We start from the raw sequence: 18756 nt of genomic DNA, 5'->3' as shown, positions 1-18756 counted from the left end.
TGACTACTTGCTTTCCTTTTAATCCTGTCCTCTGTTCCTGCTCTTCACTGGCCTTTGGCAAAAGTCCAAAGGTTCCCTAAACCTTTCTCTCTGATCTAGCTAATTCGCTTACTGTCCTTAGAACTGTCATGTCCTTGTTTATTGCCATTCATTCAGCCCTGACCCTGCTTCCGAGTCAATGCCTTATTCCCTCTGTGCGCTCCAACTTGGTTTAATCTTGTTTTCTGTTTTATTTTGAGATGCAGCGAGTTGCAATTAGAGAAAGCCCTAGTCACGGTGCCACACCTGATTCCTAGTCGGATGAGAGAACTCTCGTGAGATTTTAACGAAGTAATTTATTTGATTTTCAGTTTTCTCATCAGTTGATAAAACATCATTTGGTAGGGTTTGGTTTTGTTTTTTTTTAAAGGCTTTTGTGGGATAGTGTATTGAAAGCACGAGGGGAATATGTAAAGTAGAAATAAGAACAATGACAAACCTAATTCCTTTATTAATATATAATTACTAATAATTGAAAAAAAACCCTTTCACTGTGTCTTGTTTCCCATAACTCTACGAACTCAGCTGGAAACCAGTAAAAATCTTGCAAATGAATAAAAAAAAGGATAAAGTCAGACTTGAGCCTTGTGTGCAAACCAGGCTGCCTGTCTGAAAGGAGACAAAAAGGGGGAAACCAGTGCGCACCTTGTGTCTTTAAGGCAACGCGGTTAGGTCTGGGCTTGGTGTGCTTTGAAATTAAAATCAGGGATTTATACTGCAAATGTAATCCCAGTAGGAGCTCCCTGTAGCAAACATACAGAGCTCAGGGGGGTGTATTATTGCATTACATTACGTTTTTCCATGTGGTTCCGGAAGTTTCAGGGGATTCCTCTGGCCGGTCTGTTTGGAGTTGGCTACTTTCAGACTGTGTATTTGTTAGTGTTTGCAGTAAGGTGTTTAGGAGGATTAATGACTGCATGAAGTAAGAGGAAACCTAAGACTTTCTGAGAGCTCGTTATAAAAACATTCAGTCAAAACCTCTACTCTGTGTGACTATAATCTTTGAATTGAATTGAATAGTGTGACCTCTTATCCCGGGGAGAGGAGAAGCTGTCACTTCATGTATACTTGGGACTCTTGTCATGTCGTGCCTTTTCTGGGGCTGTGAAAGGGTGGTAGTTTTTCTGTGTTCACCTTAAATAACACTTAATTTGTAGTTATTTATTTATTTATGAGAGAGAGAGAGAGAGAGAGAGAGAGAGAGAGTGAGTGAGTACAGAAGAGGCACAGAGGGAGAGGGAGAGCAAGAGAGAATCTCAAATAGGCTCCATGCCCAGTGTAGAGTCCGGCTTGGGGCTTGATCTCACGACCCTGAGAGTCGGATGCTTAACTGCGTGAACCACCTAGGTGCCCAAAATAGCACTTGGTTTTAAATTGATTATTTGCTTTTAGTGGGAAATAGAAGAGTACCGATCTTAGTCATCTTGGTAATGATCTTTTTTTTTTTTCCCTTGGTAATTATCTTGTACTTAGCTGGATATATTCGTAATTTTGTGTGGATAGAGGAGGAGAAAACCAACGTAAATTTGAATGTTTATTGTAGTGCAGGTTTTTTTGTTTGAACACCACATGAGTATATCTCTGTATTGTGAAGCATATGATATGGAAGAAAACCTGGTTACTGAAAAATATTTCTCTTAGATTTTTTTTTAGCTGAAATGATTATAATAAACATTGTTTTGTATTGCTCCCTGAAGAGGGTCAGATGACAGTGTTGGTTAAAATACAAACCATTTTTAAGATTATAGCTGCACTTCATTTGTATACATATATTGTATTTAAGTCCCATCAATAACTTTTACAATGAATGTGTAACTCAATGCATCCATTTTGTTTAGAAATATTAATTAATTTTAATTTTATTATGTTAAGCTACCATCAACCGAATTCTTACTGTATGTATGTGCAAAGTGTGTAAACTTCCATCTGTTGTAAATATTTTCTTGCAGGCTATGACTTATCTTTTAACTTAACTAATACTATCTTTTATCATAACAGAATTTAAATTTGTATGTAGCCAGATCTGTCAGTCTTTTAGTAACTTTTGGATTTTGTATTTTAGAGAAGCCATCACTTATGAAAGTAGTCCATAGTTACAGGGTAGAGTGCTACCCCCTACAGGCTTTCTAACATTTTTATTGGGCATATTTCATCTGGAATTTCTGGCGTGAGTTAAGGAACAGTTTATCTTTTCTCTGCTATACTATTGTCCTATATTAAATTCCTTTGTGTACAGAGATATGTTTCTGGACTTCAGTTTGTTTCATTGATCAGTTTGTTTATTCTTATGCCCATACTGTGTGGTTTTAAGTACAATACAAAACTCATACTCTTTTAATTTTAAAAAGTTTATATTTTCTTTTATATGGTGTAAAATGAATTTTAAATGAACAGCAAGGGATAAAATGAAAACTGAAATTCTTCTTTCTTTTAGTTCATTCACCATAGTCTCCCTTCCCATTGTTAATTACTGTTACATTTCTTGACTTTTTTCTCCAGGAAACTTCTGTCCCTGTTCCAGACACACACGTACCTAGGGGTGAAAATGTATACAAATGGGGTCATACTGTATGTACTATATATTATTATTTACCTTTCTTTTAAAAAAATAGAGCAGCTTTATTGGGATAAAATTCTCATCCCATACAACTCACTCATTTAGTGTACAATTCAGTATTTTTTAGTATATACTTGTGCAGTCTCTAACACAGGTTTAGAACGTCAACCCAAAAGATACCTCCTACCCATTAACAGTCACTCTTCACCCCTCCTGCCCCAGCCATAGGCAGACAGTAACCTACTTCCTACAGATTTGCCTGTTCTGGACATTTCATAAAAATGGATTTATATGTATGTGGTCTTTTATCATTGGTCCCTTTCTCTTGGCTTGTTTTCAGGATGCATCCATGGTGTAACATGTATCAGTACTGAATTTCTTTGCTGTCAAATAATATTCCATTGTAGGGATACACCACATTTTATACATCCATTCATCGGTTAGTAAGCATTTGGGTTAGTTCCACTTTTGGCTATTTTGAGTACTGCTGCATATTTGTGTGAATGTATGTTTTGTTTTGTTTTGTTTTTTTCAAAGATTTTATTTACTCATTTGACAGAGAGAGACAAAACCAGCGAGAGAGGGAACACAAGCAGGGGGAGTGGGAGAGGAAGAAGCAGGCTCCCAGCAGAGCAGGGAGCCCGATGCGGGGCTCGATCCCAGGACCCTAGGATCACGCCCTGAGCCGAAGGCAGACACTTAACGATTGAGCCACCCAGGTGCCCCATGTTTTCATTTCTTTTGGGGGATATACCTAGGAGTGCATTTGCTGAGTCATCTGGTAACTCACTGTTTAACATTTGAGAAACTGCTAGACTATCTTCTAAAGTGACTGCACTCTTTTACATTCCTACCAGCAATGTTTGAAGAATCTGGTTTCTCCATAATCCTCACCAACACTACTTAGTATTGTCTTTTTGATTATAATCATTCTAGTAGGTTTGAAGTGGTATCCCACTGTGTTTTAATTTCCATTTCACTGATGGCTAATGATTTTGACCATCTTTTTATGTACTTATTGGCTGGTTTGTATATCTTCTTTGGAAAGATGTTTATTCAGATCCTTTGCCCATTTTTAAAAGTGGGTCGTCTTCTCATTGAGCTGTGAGAGGTTTTTATATATTCTAGATACAAATCCTTTATCAGATACATGATTTTCATATATTTCTTCCCATTCTGTGGTTTGGCTTTTCACTTTCTTGATAGTGTTCTTGAAGCATAAAAGTTTTTATTTTATTTGTATTTATCTTTTCTTTTTTTACTTGCACTTCTGGTGTCATATCTAAGAAAGCATTGCCTAATCCAAGGCCCTGTAGATTTATGTTTATGTTTCTTCTAAGAGTTTCATAGTTTAAGTCCTTATATTTAAGTCTTTTATTCTAAGTGTCGTAGTTTGAGATAAAGTCCATCTTCATTCTTCTGTATATGGCTATCCAGTATTCCCAGTACCATTTGATGAAGGGACTGTAAGATGTTCCTATCACCCCCATCACTCAGGAAATTACAAGGGTTTTAGGAACTCTGTGTCAAGAACTGAGGGTAGAGACCAAATGTATATTTCTTAGTATGTCACACAGCCTTAGCAGGCTAATACACTATCCTTATGTCCATACCACACTATCTTGAGTGTGAGTTTTCCAACTTATTCTTCTTTTTCAAGATGGTTTTGGCTATTATAGGTGCCTTGCATTTCCCTATGAATCTGATAGGGATTGCATTGAATCCATAGATTGATTTGGGGAATATCACCACCTTAACAATATTAAGTCTTTTGATCCATGAATATGGGATATCTTCCCATTTATTTAGGCTGGCTTTAATTTCTTTTAATAAATTTTTGTTTTTAGGGTATAAGTTTTATACTTCATTTGTTAAATTTATTATTTCTGCTGCTACTTACTTTTTTTAAATGGCTTTCCTTTTTTTTTTAAAGATAATTTTTTGGGGGTGCCTGGGTGGCTCATTTGGTTAAGTGTGTCTGTCTTTGGCTTAGGTCATGATCCCGGAGTCCCAGGATCCAGCCCCACATTGGGCTCCCTGCTCAACAGGGAGTCTGCTTCTCTCTCTCCCTCTGCCCCTCCCCCTGCTCCTTCTCTCTCTCTCACTCACTCTCTCTCTTTCTCAAATAAATAAATAAAATCTTTAAAAAAAAGTTTATTTTTTTTTAGTGATCTCTACGCCCAACGTGGGACTCAAACTCACAACCCTGACAAGAGTTGCATGCTCTTCTGACTGAGCCAGCTAGGTGCCCCTCTGCTGCTCTTATTAAATGCAACTTTTTTTCTTAATTTCATTTTCAGATCATTGACTGTAATCATCGTTATGCATAGTAAGTATATTATATAGTGTTAGTTAACATATGCTATTGAAAAATTAAATAGAGCAGAATCAAGGAGAGTTGTTATGTGTGTGGGGGTAGGGAGGGGTGGGAAAGAGCATAGTTGGGATTTTAAATGGGTAGTCAAGGTAGGCTTCAGTGAGAAGGTGGTACATGATAGAATCTGTTAGTACATTAGAGGGAGCAGTCTAGGAAGCCAGGTTCTTTGGTATTGAACGGAGAGAGAGGTGGAGAGTCTAGAGGCAGGAAGACCACCTGTATGAACTGATTCGATGCTTCAGTTGGACGTGGAAGTTCTTTTCCACTTGGTTGTGTATCTTTGTCCCTTAGCAAAGAAGTCCAGTAGTTAACTAGCCTAATAAGCTCTGTTTTGTTTTTTTAGGTTTAGGAGAGATTCGGTTTTATAGTGTTATTCTTTACTACCAGTAGTCCCGTGTTTCTTTAAGTATATTCATGAACTGTCCATATCAGAATCACTTGGGATACAAGTTAAAAATGTAGATGCCTGAGCCCTCTCTAGACTGATCTTGGAGGTAGGATAATGGTTAAGAACACAAGCTTGAGATAGTCTGTTTGGGCTCAAATCCTAAATCTGTCTCTTACTTGGCTGAGTGATCTTGGGCAAGATGTATAACCTTTCTGTTTCCTCATCTGTAAAATGGGAATAATGATCGTGGTAATGATAATAGCTATTTCATAGTGCTGTGAGGATACATTAATTTATGTAAAGCGTTTAGAACACTGCTTGTCACATGTAAGCATTCAGTTTTAGATACAGTTTTTGTTTTTATGGAATTGTGATCTCTGAAGGTGAGGCCAATAATCTTCGTTTTCAGTAGTCACCTTGGGTGGCTCGTTTGCCCATGTTCTACAGCATATAATCTTAATACTTCCAAAACTATAGTAATAATAGGTGGTGATTTTTGTTAGAATATGAGACAATTAATGTTTTAATTTCCGGAGAGAGTGGTTTTTTAGCAACAAATGCCATTGTTTACTGCATGTCTATGCTAACCATGTTCTATTCTGCTGGCAACATCCCTGGGGAGAGAGGTAGATATTAGCCTACTTGTACAGACGAGAAAAACTGAGGCTTATGCTGATGAAGAAACTTGCCAGAGGTGAGACAGCCAGTGAGCTGTGGAATTGTCACCGATGTCCCCACTCTGCCTGACTCCAGAGCACTTGCTCTTCCCATAACATCACCTTCTAGTACTCAGCCTTTTTATCTTGGAAACGTATACTTTGTGCGGATACCTCCCTGCGGCCATCCTGGAGGTAAACCTCATTGGGCGTGCTGTGTTTGTAGGAGGGGAGTTGCATCATTCTACATGATTGAGAATTGAAGAAAATTTTGTCCTTACGAGCTGTGCTGGAAGCTTTCCTGTTTGCAAGTTTCACCTGACACAGCTCATTACTGAGGTGTGTCTCGGTACCGTGGGTAAAACTAGCGCGCCCTGTGTGGTAGGCAGCCTCCACCATGGTTCCCGGTGTGCCCGGTGTTCGGTGTTTGTATAGTTCTCTCCCAGAAGGTACCAGAAGGTATCATCATTTCTGATATGTGATGTCCCTTCTAAGATTCGGTTGTAAAAGTCTGTAGCTTTCTCTCTCTCCCTCTCTCAGTCTTTCTCGATCTCTCACTCTAGGGGAAGCTAGCTGCCCTGTTGTGAGCGGCTCCCTGGAGGGGTCCATGTGGGGAGCAGCTAACGCCCCCTGCCAGCAGCTACAGGAGAGAGCTTGGCAGCGTCTCCTCCAGCCCACCGAGGACCTCGGAGGTTGCAGCCCTGGCGGATGCCTTGTCTGCCGTGTCATGAGACACCCTGAGTTAGAAGCACCCAGCTAAGTTGCTCCCTGACACCTGGCCTTCCCAAACTGTGACATCGTGACTGGTTGATGTTTTCAGCTGCTGAATTTTGGAAAAATTTGTTTAAAAGCCTTAGATAATTTTTGGTCTGAAGTTGAGAGTGTCACCATGGTGTCTGGTCTGTCTGAGCTTGTGTCTGGGGTCATCACGCCCCTGTACAGTTCCTGCCTCTGATTTCTACTTCTCAAAATTCGGAGGCCAGATTTCCCCAGAGGATTATCTCTCTAAATCAAATCCTCTTATGGAGAATCTAAATTTGAATTGCTGTCTGTTTTGATCAACATGCTGGTTAAGTGTTTAGAACCCTACTTACTGGAGATGCTGGGGCCTCGCTTGCCTCTCTAGAAACCCACTGAAAGCAGCAAGGGCTGCCAACATTAACTGTGTCACTGGGCTGTGATGGGTCTGCCATCTTGCTAGGCTGTTTTCACTGAATTTTGCCCGGAAAGAAAGACTCTGAGGGTTTGAGTGTAGGCCTCAAACTTGGTGCTCTACTTCTGTATTGAATAGATTGTTTCTGTTTAATTTTAGGAAGATATTAGACCACTAGCCAGTTTGCAAGCCACCTTCACCTGTGGTGGGGGATTCTTTGAAGATGACAGTACTCCATAAATTTGTAGCATCTTTGATTAGGAAGCCGATAGTCAAACCACTTTGTTGTTGTTGTTGTTTTAAGTATACAAGAGGAATTTAACTAGACTGCTCAGGTGATTGTTTACTTTGCATTAATAATGGAGCTTGTTAATTAAGTCATTTCTTTTTATCATGAGCTCAGACCTGTCCTGAAAACTATATATAAGTGTGCTTTATGTGGTGGTCCTTCAGATACTTACGAAGTCTTGATAACAGTCTGAGCAGGTGAGTTTCAGTGCCCTGGGTGTTTTCCCCTGGGCAGAATAGCAGAGTAGGTGAAACATGTTTGTTGTTGTTTTTTTTTAATTTAAATTAATAGGTGATTTTTTAGTGCAGTTGTACGTTTACAGAAATTGAGCAGATAGTACAGAGAGTTCCCATATCCACCACCCTCCCTTCTAGTTTCCCTTATTATTAACATCTTGCATGTGTGTGGTTCATGTTCTAATTGTTTAACCAATATTGATACGTTATTATTAACTAAAGTCCATAGTTTACTTTAGAGTTCACTCTTTGTGTTGTACAGTTCAGTGGGTTTTGACAAATGCATAATGTCACCTATCCACCATTACAGTATCATACAGAGTAGTTTCACTGCCCTGAAAATCCTCTGTGCTCTGCCCGTTTATCCCCGCTTCCTCCAGAATCCCTGGCAACCACTGATCCTTTTACTGTGTCCTTAGTTCTGGCTTTTCCAGAATGCGATACAGTTGGAACCATACAGTATGTAGTCTTCAGACTGGATCTTTTCACTAAGCAGTATGCCTTTAAGGTTCCTCCATGCCTTTTCATGGCTTAATAGCTCATTTCTTTTTATTGCTGAATAATACTCCAGTGTCTAGGTGCACCATAGTTTATCCACTCACCTGATGGACAGCTTGATTGCTTACAGTTTTTGGTCGTTACGAATAAAGCTTCTATAATCTATGTGCAGGTTTCTGTGTGGACCTAAGTTTTCAGCTCATCCAGGTAAATACCAGGGAACATGATTGCAGGATCTGAAACAGGTTATTGGCCTGGCAGTGATACGCTCTTGCTCCCTAGTGACTGTTCTCTCGCTGGCTATGGCCTCCCTGCTGTGACAGCCTAACCAGGCTACCTCTGCCAGGGGCCTCTTATTTTTCACTGGAAACATTTTCTGAACAAGTGTGGACATAGAGGTCTTGTGTTCTCAGAAAAGAATATTTAAAGCGTGTAAGAGCAGATACTCTTCACTCATGTTTGCTATGCTCCCATCTCTCCCCCTATTGCTCCAATTCGAACTTCTTATTTTAGTCTTTCTGGTAGTAATTTAAAGTGTGAATGACTGCCTCAACCCTTAAAGTTATGTGATCTTTTTTTTTTTTATTATTGTTGTAAAATCTGTGTCTAACACAAAGTTTGTGGTTTCTGTTAACCATTTTTTAAAGTATTTTTATTTATTTTGCGAGAGAGAGAGAGAACAAGCAGCAGAGAGAGAAGTGGGCTCCCTGCGCCCAACGCAGGACTTGATCCCAGGACCCTGGGATCATGACCTGAGCCGAAGGCAGATGCTTAACCAACTGAGCCACCCAGGCATCCTCTGTGAACTGTTTTTACGTGTACAGTTCTGCAGCACTAATTACATTCATACTGCTGTGCAACCGTCACACTGTTTTCTAAAACTTTTTCATCCAGGGATGTGGTCGTTTTAAAAGAGGAACTTTAAAATTCCATCTGAAGCTCTATTTGGCAAAATATTTCTTTCTTTTTTTTTTTTTTAAAGATTTTACTTATTTATTTGACAGAGATAGAGACAGCCAGCGAAAGAGGGAACACAAGCAGGGGGAGTGGGAGAGGAAGAAGCAGGCTCATAGCGGAAGAGCCTGATGTGGGGCTCGATCCCACAACGCCAGGATCACGCCCTGAGCCGAAGGCAGACGCTTAACCGCTGTGCCACCCAGGCGCCCCTGGCAAAATATTTCTATCATTCAGCTTCCTCTAAATTTTGCTGCAGTAAAGACCTCCAGATCTCAGTAGCTGTCAACAGTCTTTCTATCCCCCTCATGTTAGATAAATATCATTTTCGTTTGGCTGGAGCTGAGTCACGTGGCCGCCAGTAACAGAAGGGGAAGTTAGGAAATGTAGTTGATCTGTGTGTGCAGGAATAAGGAAGCTTGTTCAGTGACTAGTCAGCAGTCTTAGCCGTATTAAGGACAAGTATTGAATCGGACACGTAGCTCTTTATTTTGATCTTTCAGGCACAATGGAACAGAAATTTCATGATTTCATAGTTCTGGCTACTTCTTAGGAAAGCATTTTTCTCTCTGTGCTCCTTTCCCATTGCACCTTGAATTATCCTATCCTTTTACCACTGAGAGAGCTTACTGGCATAAATAAAGTTATATGCTGTTTCGATAAATACCTATTTGGTAATGACTTTTTCTAAAACTGAGAAAAGTCAGTAAGAAGCCCTAACAACAATAAGTATGGTTGTTATTAAGTGAGATACTTAAAAAAAACTCCCTGGGTGGCCCTCAGTCTTGTATCACAAGACTGGCCTACTTTAGAAGCCTTCCAGCTACTAATTTGGTTTTAAGATAATGGGTTCTCCTTAGAGTTAACTTGTAGCATTGCTATTCTACTGTTGTCTTTAAAAAGGAAAATACGTGGAGTTCGGAATTGGAGATGGCTTTTCTTCACCAGAGTAGCAGGTTCAGATAGAAACACTCTACATTTTCGCATAAGACTATTTCCTTGTAAATTTTAGGAAAACATGGGCAATATTTATGCTGTGTGCTTTTTTTCCCCCCTGGTGCTTTTATAATGGTTGATCCATCGGATATCCCTAATTAACCTGTTACAGTTAGAAGCAAGCTCAGCTGCCTAAATGTCTGGCTTGGTGATAGGGTATTTTGAGCATTTTGGTATGCCCCAGCTTGCTGATGATTGAAGTTCATACTCAAATATTAATTTTCAGTAAGTGCCTACTGTTCTCAAGAAAGTTTCATTCCCTTAAGGAGAAGTGTTTCATTTGAGCCTCTTAGTTGCTGAAAATAGCCGTGTAAGCACTGTGGAAGTTTTTCCAAATTAAAATTTGATCCGCCAGTTCATTTATTTCTTTTGGGTTCTGACAGTCGGTTGTGTTTATAGACCCCTACAGAGCTCGCTTTAAACTCTGTCAGCAAATTGGAAACATTTAGCTTGGGCGCAAAACCTCTTTATCTTCCAGTACTCTGACCATGGAGACCACTGTGCTCTTAAATACATCCTTAGTACTTTCTCTTAGACGGAATGGCATTTCATTCCCTTATTACTGAGCCATTGTTCTAGACTGGTTTTACTATCGTAATTCAAGACTCAAAGTAATTATCCTCTTGAAAAGGCCTGGCGGGTATACGCCCTGTCGTGACATAGCCAGTTTTGTCTTCTGTCTGAACCTGCTTGCTCTGTGCACTATTAGAATAGCAGGAAAACAGAAATCAACACCAAAAAGGAAAACCCCTTTGGCTACAAAATCTCTTATATTTCAAAAATGTGTATTTGGAAAGTGCTAGGGCCATGTAGCCTGACAAGTATTTAGAATTTGTTCCATCTTTTATCCCAAGGCCAACTTAGCAGCTGCTGTCTAACGCAAGCTTCAGTAAACACCTGAAGTTGTCCAAAGGGCAGAGTCTCAGGCCCCACCTAGACCTCCTAAGTCAGAATCTGTAGTTTAATGTGGTCCCCAGGTAGTTTGTGAACATATTGAAGTTTGAGAAGCACTGGTTGGAGACCTTTCACCTGAGTCTGTAATCATGGAAACCACGCATCATTGTGAGGGGCCGTCAAACTTTAACTCAGACTGTATTTATGAAGTGAAAAGTCTGTACGTTAGAAATGGATTATCTGGGTTACATGACGCATGTTGAGCTATTTTGTGTTGTCTTCTGGTGTGCTAATAATGAAACCTCTTCAGTCTGAGAACATTAACGGCAGCAACACGTCCTGAATGGATGAGAGATGACCTCCTTGAAAGAGTGAGACCTTTTTGTCCATTTTGGAGTCTAATTTCTGACTCCTTGTTGATAGGGAATTCCGGCATTCTTGAGATTTCTCAACAGGTTGTGGTGTTCTCCGTGAAGGGCTCACACAGAACGTATGTGTGGAAACAGGTTGAGAGAGGAAATGAAGTTTCACTGACGTCGTAAGTGTAACTCCCCCTCTTTTAATATGTCAGAAACATTTCTTAGGAAGAAAAAAAGGTCCCTGGCTTGTCTGTTGGACATGAACTTCAATTTCAGTTATTTTGAGAGAGCAGAAAAATGTTTACCTAGAATATTAGGAGCTCCTGCCACGTGAGAATTTCTTTGCAAGTCAGTGGGTCAAGTACATGGGTTTGTACTTTACAGGAACTCATTTATCACTTAGAGTGTTTGCATTTAGGTCTTGATAATTTGAATATGTTTGCTAATTTATGCATGTTTATTCTGGAGAGAGGGTGCCAGAGAGGATAGTGTTGCCTTGCACTGTGCTACAACAGCCCTTTTTCCTCTTGGGGTTTAAAGAGGGAGAGTAATGGCAATTCCATGGGGGAGTATTTCCTAAATTCTCCTGTGGTTTCTAATCTGAGGGCTGACCCCCCCCCCCAAGGGCTAACGTTTGTGAAAGAAAGCCAGAATGATTCCATTTAGAATTGAAGGCCCTTTGTCATGTGGGGACCGGTCCCTGGACTGCCTTCTATGTCTCTGCATCACAGACACTACAAATACACAAGCCCTACCTTGTCTTCTCGGAGTTCTACCCTTTTTTCCCCCTCCACTGGCCTCTGCTTCTTATCTGTCTGGCACCATCACTCTGGCGAAAATTTCTTTGAAAAATCACCAGGACACCAGGTCCAGTGGCTTCTTTTCTGTAGCATTTGGTCTTGTCCACTTTCTTTCCTCCTATTGTCCCTGTGATGTTGGTCGCTTGGGTTTTTCTTCCATGCTTTTTGCTTCTAGAGAGCATTTGAGCCAGACTGCCCAAGTTCGAAACCAACCTTCACTATAGACTAGCATGTGCCTGGGGGAGTTAATTCACTCCATGTGCCTTAGTTTTCTCATCTGTAAAATAAGACTTAAGAAAAAAACCCTGCACTGTAGGGTTGGTATGAAGGGCAAGGAAGAGTGGCACGTAGTGAAAGTTTTCTAGGGATGAGTCATAACTCATCATCATCATCATCATCACCACCACCACCATCATCATCACCACCACCACCATCATCATCATCACCATCATCATCATCATCACCACCACCACCATCATCATCACCACCACCATCATCATCATCACCACCACCACCATCATCATCATCACCACCACCACCACCACCATCATCATCACCACCACCATCATCATCATCACCACCATCATCATCATCACCACCACCACCACCATCATCATCACCACCACCATCATCATCATCACCACCACCATCATCATCACCACCACCATCATCATCATCACCACCACCACCATCATCACCATCACCACCATCATCATCATCACCACCACCATCATCATCATCATCACCACCACCATCATCATCATCACCATCCCCACCATCATCAGCATCACCATCCCCATCATCAAAGGGCATTTCCTGCCCTTTGGAGTCTCTTTGACCTGCTTCCTACTTGCAGGTGTTCCTGCCTTTTTTCTTACTTTCATAGGACTGCTCTTCCCTTTGGGCTTTTCCTTGACGGTCTTGGGGATTCCCACGTTGATCTCTTTAGCCCTAACCTTTTTCTGAGCCCCAGAGTCTAGCAGTTTACCTTCAGAAATCTCCTGAGCATTATAAACCAAAGCTGCCAAAGTGGAAGTCATTCTCTTGTCTTCTAGAGCCTCCCCGCCCTCCTTCCACGTCAGCCCCTTAATGCAGCCCGCAGCTTTCACAGCTCCTACTGGGGAGTCACAGAGTTTGGTCTTTCCCTCGCACCCCAGTCCTCCAGGTGGATTGCAGAATCTGTTGATGGCCCCTCTGGTGGTGTCTTGCAGTGTGTCTTTCCTTCTCTGTTCCCACTGTTGTTCCCTGGAACATACTCTGTGTATTAGTTTGTTCAGGCTGCCATAGCAGAATACCTCCGATTGGGTGGCTTAGACAACAGAAATTTATTTTCTCACTAGAGACTCAAGTCCAAGATGAAGGTGCCAGGAAAGTTGATTTCTGGTGAGGTCTCTCTTGCGCTCGCAGATGGCTATCTTCTTCCTGTGGCCTTATATGGCCTTTCCTCTGTGCCTACGAGCTTTCCTGGTGTCTTGGCCTCTTCTTATAAGGATACTGTTTCTATTGGATTAGGGCCCTATGACCTTATTTAGCCTTAATTAGTTCCTTAAAGGCTCTATATCAAAGATACAGTGACATTGGAGATTGACCGTAATGAAATTTGTGTGGGACACAACTCAGTTCCTAACACCCTTGGTGCTGCTGATGGTCTCAGTGATTTCCATATCCCCTCTGTAATCCATCTTCATATGGAGGCAGGAATGATCTTCTAAAATACAGCTCTGACCAGCTCCCTCCCATTGCTAATAACTTGAGATGGCTCCCTATTGCTTTGGCGCAGTGTGAGGGGGATTACTGCTAGGAGGCTTTTGGGCACCGTCTTTCATTTCTCACTTCCCTGCATTCACTCATCTGGAAATGGGAAGTTACCTACTCCATGTTGCAGTAAGGATGAAATAAATGCAAACCAGTTGTTTTTTTGTTATAACAAATCACCTTCACGTTCCTCAGCCTGCCATTCAAGTTAAGTTCCTCCATCACTTTGTTACTCCGAGTGTGGTCCTGTGCCCTTTTTGGGTTCTCAGCCCCTATTCCAGTGTGTGGGTTAGGTTCCCCACACGCACCACCAAGCAGTTCTCAAACACACCAGCAGGGTATGGAAGATTCAAGTCAGTTCTGAGGCTGTCTACTCAGAGATACCATCAGATTCCAGGGGTTAAGGGCTCAGTCCTGCAACACTGTCACTCCAGGCATTCCAAACCTCCCCCCCCCCCACTTTCGATGCCAGACGTAAGTCTCAGGCTGTTTACCTGTGCTTCTGACCTGGCCTGCTACACGTTGGAGGTTCCATTGACCTCCTTAGGTTTGAATAATGTGCCAGAGCAGCTTACAAAACATAGGGAAACACATTTACCAGTTTATTAAAGGTTACAATAAAGGATATGAATCACCAGCTAGATGATGAGATAAATAGGGTGAGGTATGTGAGAAGGGCATGGAGCTTCGCCCTCTTTCAGAATGTGCCGTTCTCCTCACGTCCACGTGTTCACCAGCCTGGAAGCTTTCTGAGCCAAGTCCTTTTGGGTTTTTATGGAGGCTTCTTTGCATCATCAAGATTGAGTAAGGCTGCCATTCTCTGATTCAGCCTCCAGCTCCTCCACACTCCCCAGTGGGCATGGGTGGGATGAGGGTGGGACTGAAAGTTCCAACCCTCTAATCACATGGTTGGTCCTTTGGCAACCAGCCACTCCCCCTGGGTGGGAAGTCACCTTCCTTAATAACAAGAGATACCCATTTCACCCTTACGGCTCTGTCCGAAGCATTTTCAGGAACTGTGGTGGAAGACCAAATACACCTACCTGGTCACGTGAATGCCCAAATACGTATCTCTCCTATCACACGTGCTAGCAGCCTCCATCACCTGGAGCTCGTTAGTGACGCAGACTCTGCCTGGTAATTAGACCCTCAGGTCATTTGAATGTGATGTCCTGGCTCCCCATCTGGTTCTTAACACTAGTCCAGCTTTTTCCCTGCTATAGAAAAGGACACAGGCTTTGGAGGCAGACCACCTGTTTCCTAATTCCAGCTACTTCACCAAATAGTTTTATGTGGGTATGGATGTTTACAAAAACTCTCTTTGCTTTGTTTCCCATCAGGAAAATGGGCACAGTCCATAACACCCACCTCACAGAGGTTTTGAGGCTTACTTGAGAAAGTATGTAAATAATGGAACATCTACCCTTGTGATTTTAAATTGAGTTTTACATTTAAAACTAAGTACTTGTTTTGTTCTTGGTTCACGGTATTCTCTGTGTGTGCTTTGGGGTCTAGGTTTGCGTAGGTGGCGTTAGTCGGGGAATGAAGGTCATGTTCACTGACATTTCTTCCCTTCCCTCTCATCTCCCTCCTCACTATCCTGACTGTAGAGCGAGTTCCTCCTGGCCTTCCTCCAGAAAGATGTGACCTGCAAAGCGTGCGATGGTGAGACTTATTGTACAGGAGAGGGTCCATCAGCGGCTGCTTCTGTGGGAGATGGAGAGAGCCCTCCTAGCTCTCCAAAGCGGCCAGGAGCCAGGATGGGCCTGGGTATCTACTCTGTGACCATAACTAAGTCCTGTTACGCCACTTCCTCTTACATTGTTGTCACAAGGGCCCTGCTCCTTTCTGCTCCGGCCCCCTCAAGGCTGTTTAATCCTTTGCAGAGTTCTTCTCAGTCATTAAAAATTTTTTTTTCAAAGCTGCGAAAAGGTTGCAAGAATAAGAATGATAAAAACAACACTTGCATGCTCTGCCCATATTATTCATTCGCTGTTAACATTTTACCCCATCTGCTATGGTTTTTGCGTTTGTGTATGTATGTGTACACACACATAATATTTTCTGAATCATTTGAGAGGAAGTTGCATACTTCATGGACCTTACTCCTTAATCTTTTCGGTTTGTATTTTCTAAGAATAGAGATATCCTCTTACATAACCTCAGTTCAGCCTCAATTTCAGTAAATTTGATATTGATATAATACTTTGATGTAATGTACCTTTGTTTTCCAGTTTTTCTAACTGACCCAGGAATGTCCTTCATAGAATTTGTTTTCCTTTTGGTGCAGGCCTTCAACAGACTGGGTGAGGCACGTCCATATTGGGGAGGGCAATCTGCTTTACTCCTGTCTACCCATTCGAATGTTAATCTCATCCACAAATGCCCTTGCAGACACACCTACAACAATGTTTAACCAAATCTCTGGGCATTTTTGTGGCCCAGTCTGAATGACATACAAAGTTAAGCACCACATATGGACTCTTGGATTCCTATTTTCAGTAATTTATAATCCACTACTATCCTTAATTCTGTTGTGATGAAATTGTCGTATATTTGGCCAGCTGGAGCTCCTTCCAGCTGTCTGCTGTGTCACTGTGACATGTCCACAGTGTCTGGTATCCGTGGACTGCCTCTCCTACTGATAATGACATCATCTGTCTGTGTGCCTTCAGGGCCCCCCAAGTGAATTGTATGTGTGGGATAGCTTTTACATCAGGCTCTCCCTTAAATATCTCTTAAAATTAGGGAGAACCTACCCAGTCATATTTGAGTGAAGTGTTAATAGGCATGTAGAAACTTAATATTCTTTATAGTCATTTTTACTTACTCCATTTCTATTTGCAATAACATGAGTCATCTAATGGGTTATTGTTCCGTAGTATGCATTTTACTGGCTGCGCTAAATTAACTTCTGAGCTGCCCAAGGCCTCCCTCTGCTGGCACTACAGTGTAAACACTTTCTGGGGTTGTAGAATAGGGTTCTTCTGCCCCTTTTCTTTCTTTTGGTTGGTTTACCTCTCTCCGATTATTACACGATTATGGATCATACAGTACAAACAGTTTTGGAACCTGGTTTATTCACTGATTATATCAAAAATATCTTTTCTTATAAAATCTATACATTTCTACATCATCGTGTTAATGTTTTGATAATTTCCTATTACATGAATTAAATTTAGCATTTGAATAATTCAGTTTTAGTAGGCATTTGTTTTTATTTTTTTCCCATTTTAGATAGCACTAAAACACCTCCTACTGCCATCACTTTGGGTGAGGGGTTACACATATGAATTTTGGGACCTTTGCACGGTGATTGGGTTCAGATGAGGCCAGGAGGAGGATGCCCCAGGACGGGATTAGCGTCCTTGTAAGAAGAGAGCTAGCTCTAGCTCTCTCACCACCATGTGAGGACACAAGATGACAGCATGTGCCAACCAGGAGAAGGGCTGCCACCAGGAATCTAATCAACTGGGACCTTGATCTTGAACTTCCCAGTCTCCAGAACTGTGAGAAAGAAATGTATGTTGGTATTAGCCTTCCAGTCTATCATAATTTATTATAGCAGCCCAAACGAAGACAAGATATTTAATACAGACACACATGCAATGTAAGCCACAGCTACCTCCACACTTCTCACTGTCCCTCAAAAATCCCATGTCCTTAACCTTCAGTGTTGACATCCAATGTCACACCTCACAGGAATCACTGCCAAGTATTCCTGCTCTGTAAGGAGGCACCACCAAGGGCTGTTCATCCCACTTGCATTGTCTGCCTTTTACTGCTTTTCCTCTTCTTTTCTCTCACTGACCGCTCCCTACTTCAGACCTACCCGGAGTGTTCAATCCAGGGAGAGTAGATATATATTTTTTAAAGATTTTATTTATTTATCAGAGAGAGAGAGCGAGAGCACAAGCAGGGGGAGTGGCAGGCAGAGGGAGAAGCAGGCTCCCCGCTGAGCAGGGAGCCCCATGTGGCACTCATCCCAGGACCCTGGGATCATGACCTGAGCCAAAGGCGGACACCAGGCGCCCCAGGAGAGTATATTTTTATCAGGGCAGTTTGTGAAGGTAGAATACTGCCTTTTTTTGTTATGCGGTGATAGACCATTGCCCACCTAGGAGAGGGGGTGGGGTCTATTTTCACCTCTGTAATAGTAGATGAGCCATTCGTTCAGTAGCCCCAGAACCTTCCAGTGCTCTCCCTTGAGCAAAGGTCACGGTTAACAAAAAAGGATCTGCTAAGAGACTTGTGTCAAAGAAGGCGAATTTGGTGACTTAGAAATTCTGTTTCCGAGGTTCCTGAGACCCAGGCACTCTGCAGGGTGTGTGCTGCGAAGGGCAGTGTGTTGCTTCTGTGTGTGCGGGTTCATTGCAGACCTGCAGGGGCGTGGCCTTAAACCAGGAGGGGCCGGACTCCCTGGGAGCTTTCCCTTCAGAGCTGATCCTCCTCTTGGCAGCCTAAGTAGCTAAAACACCATCTTCCTAGGAAAGGAAAGGGAAAAGAAAGAGAAAAGGAGGGAGGGTAGGAGGACAGACTGAAATTTTTGTTACACTAAGCCAGACATTAGATAAAGTAATAATGGAAATACAGCTTTATTTCTATACGGACTTGTACTTAGGAAGCTGATCACTAAACCAGGAAGCTTGGCTTTTAGGACTCTGTTGTAATCCAGGGTAGAAAAAAGTATCACCCAGATGGCTTTTGGAGGAGATTACTGACTGGTAATGCTTCCTTGTCCTAGAAGATTAAGTCTGCCCTGGTGTAGTTGTGGTCAGCTGACTGGTTTAAAAACAAATCGTGGT

At 41.9% G+C, this 18756-nt stretch overlaps 1 protein-coding gene across 1 annotated transcript in view; it reads left to right on the top strand.

Moving 5' to 3' along the window:
* Positions 1-18756, top strand: part of TPD52 (tumor protein D52) — an 89601-nt gene that overhangs the window by 32402 nt on the left and 38443 nt on the right. The window contains exon 2 of the mRNA XM_034668233.1: positions 4897-4925. Within this exon, the coding sequence (XP_034524124.1) occupies positions 4897-4925 (29 nt within the window). The remainder of the gene's footprint in view (positions 1-4896; positions 4926-18756) is intronic.

The sequence above is a fragment of the Ailuropoda melanoleuca genome, chromosome 9 (genome assembly GCF_002007445.2).
Source record: "Ailuropoda melanoleuca isolate Jingjing chromosome 9, ASM200744v2, whole genome shotgun sequence".
NCBI classification, from domain to species: Eukaryota; Metazoa; Chordata; class Mammalia; order Carnivora; family Ursidae; genus Ailuropoda; species Ailuropoda melanoleuca.
Note: the sequence above shows the minus strand (reverse complement) of the source record. Positions and strands in the feature narration are given on the sequence as shown.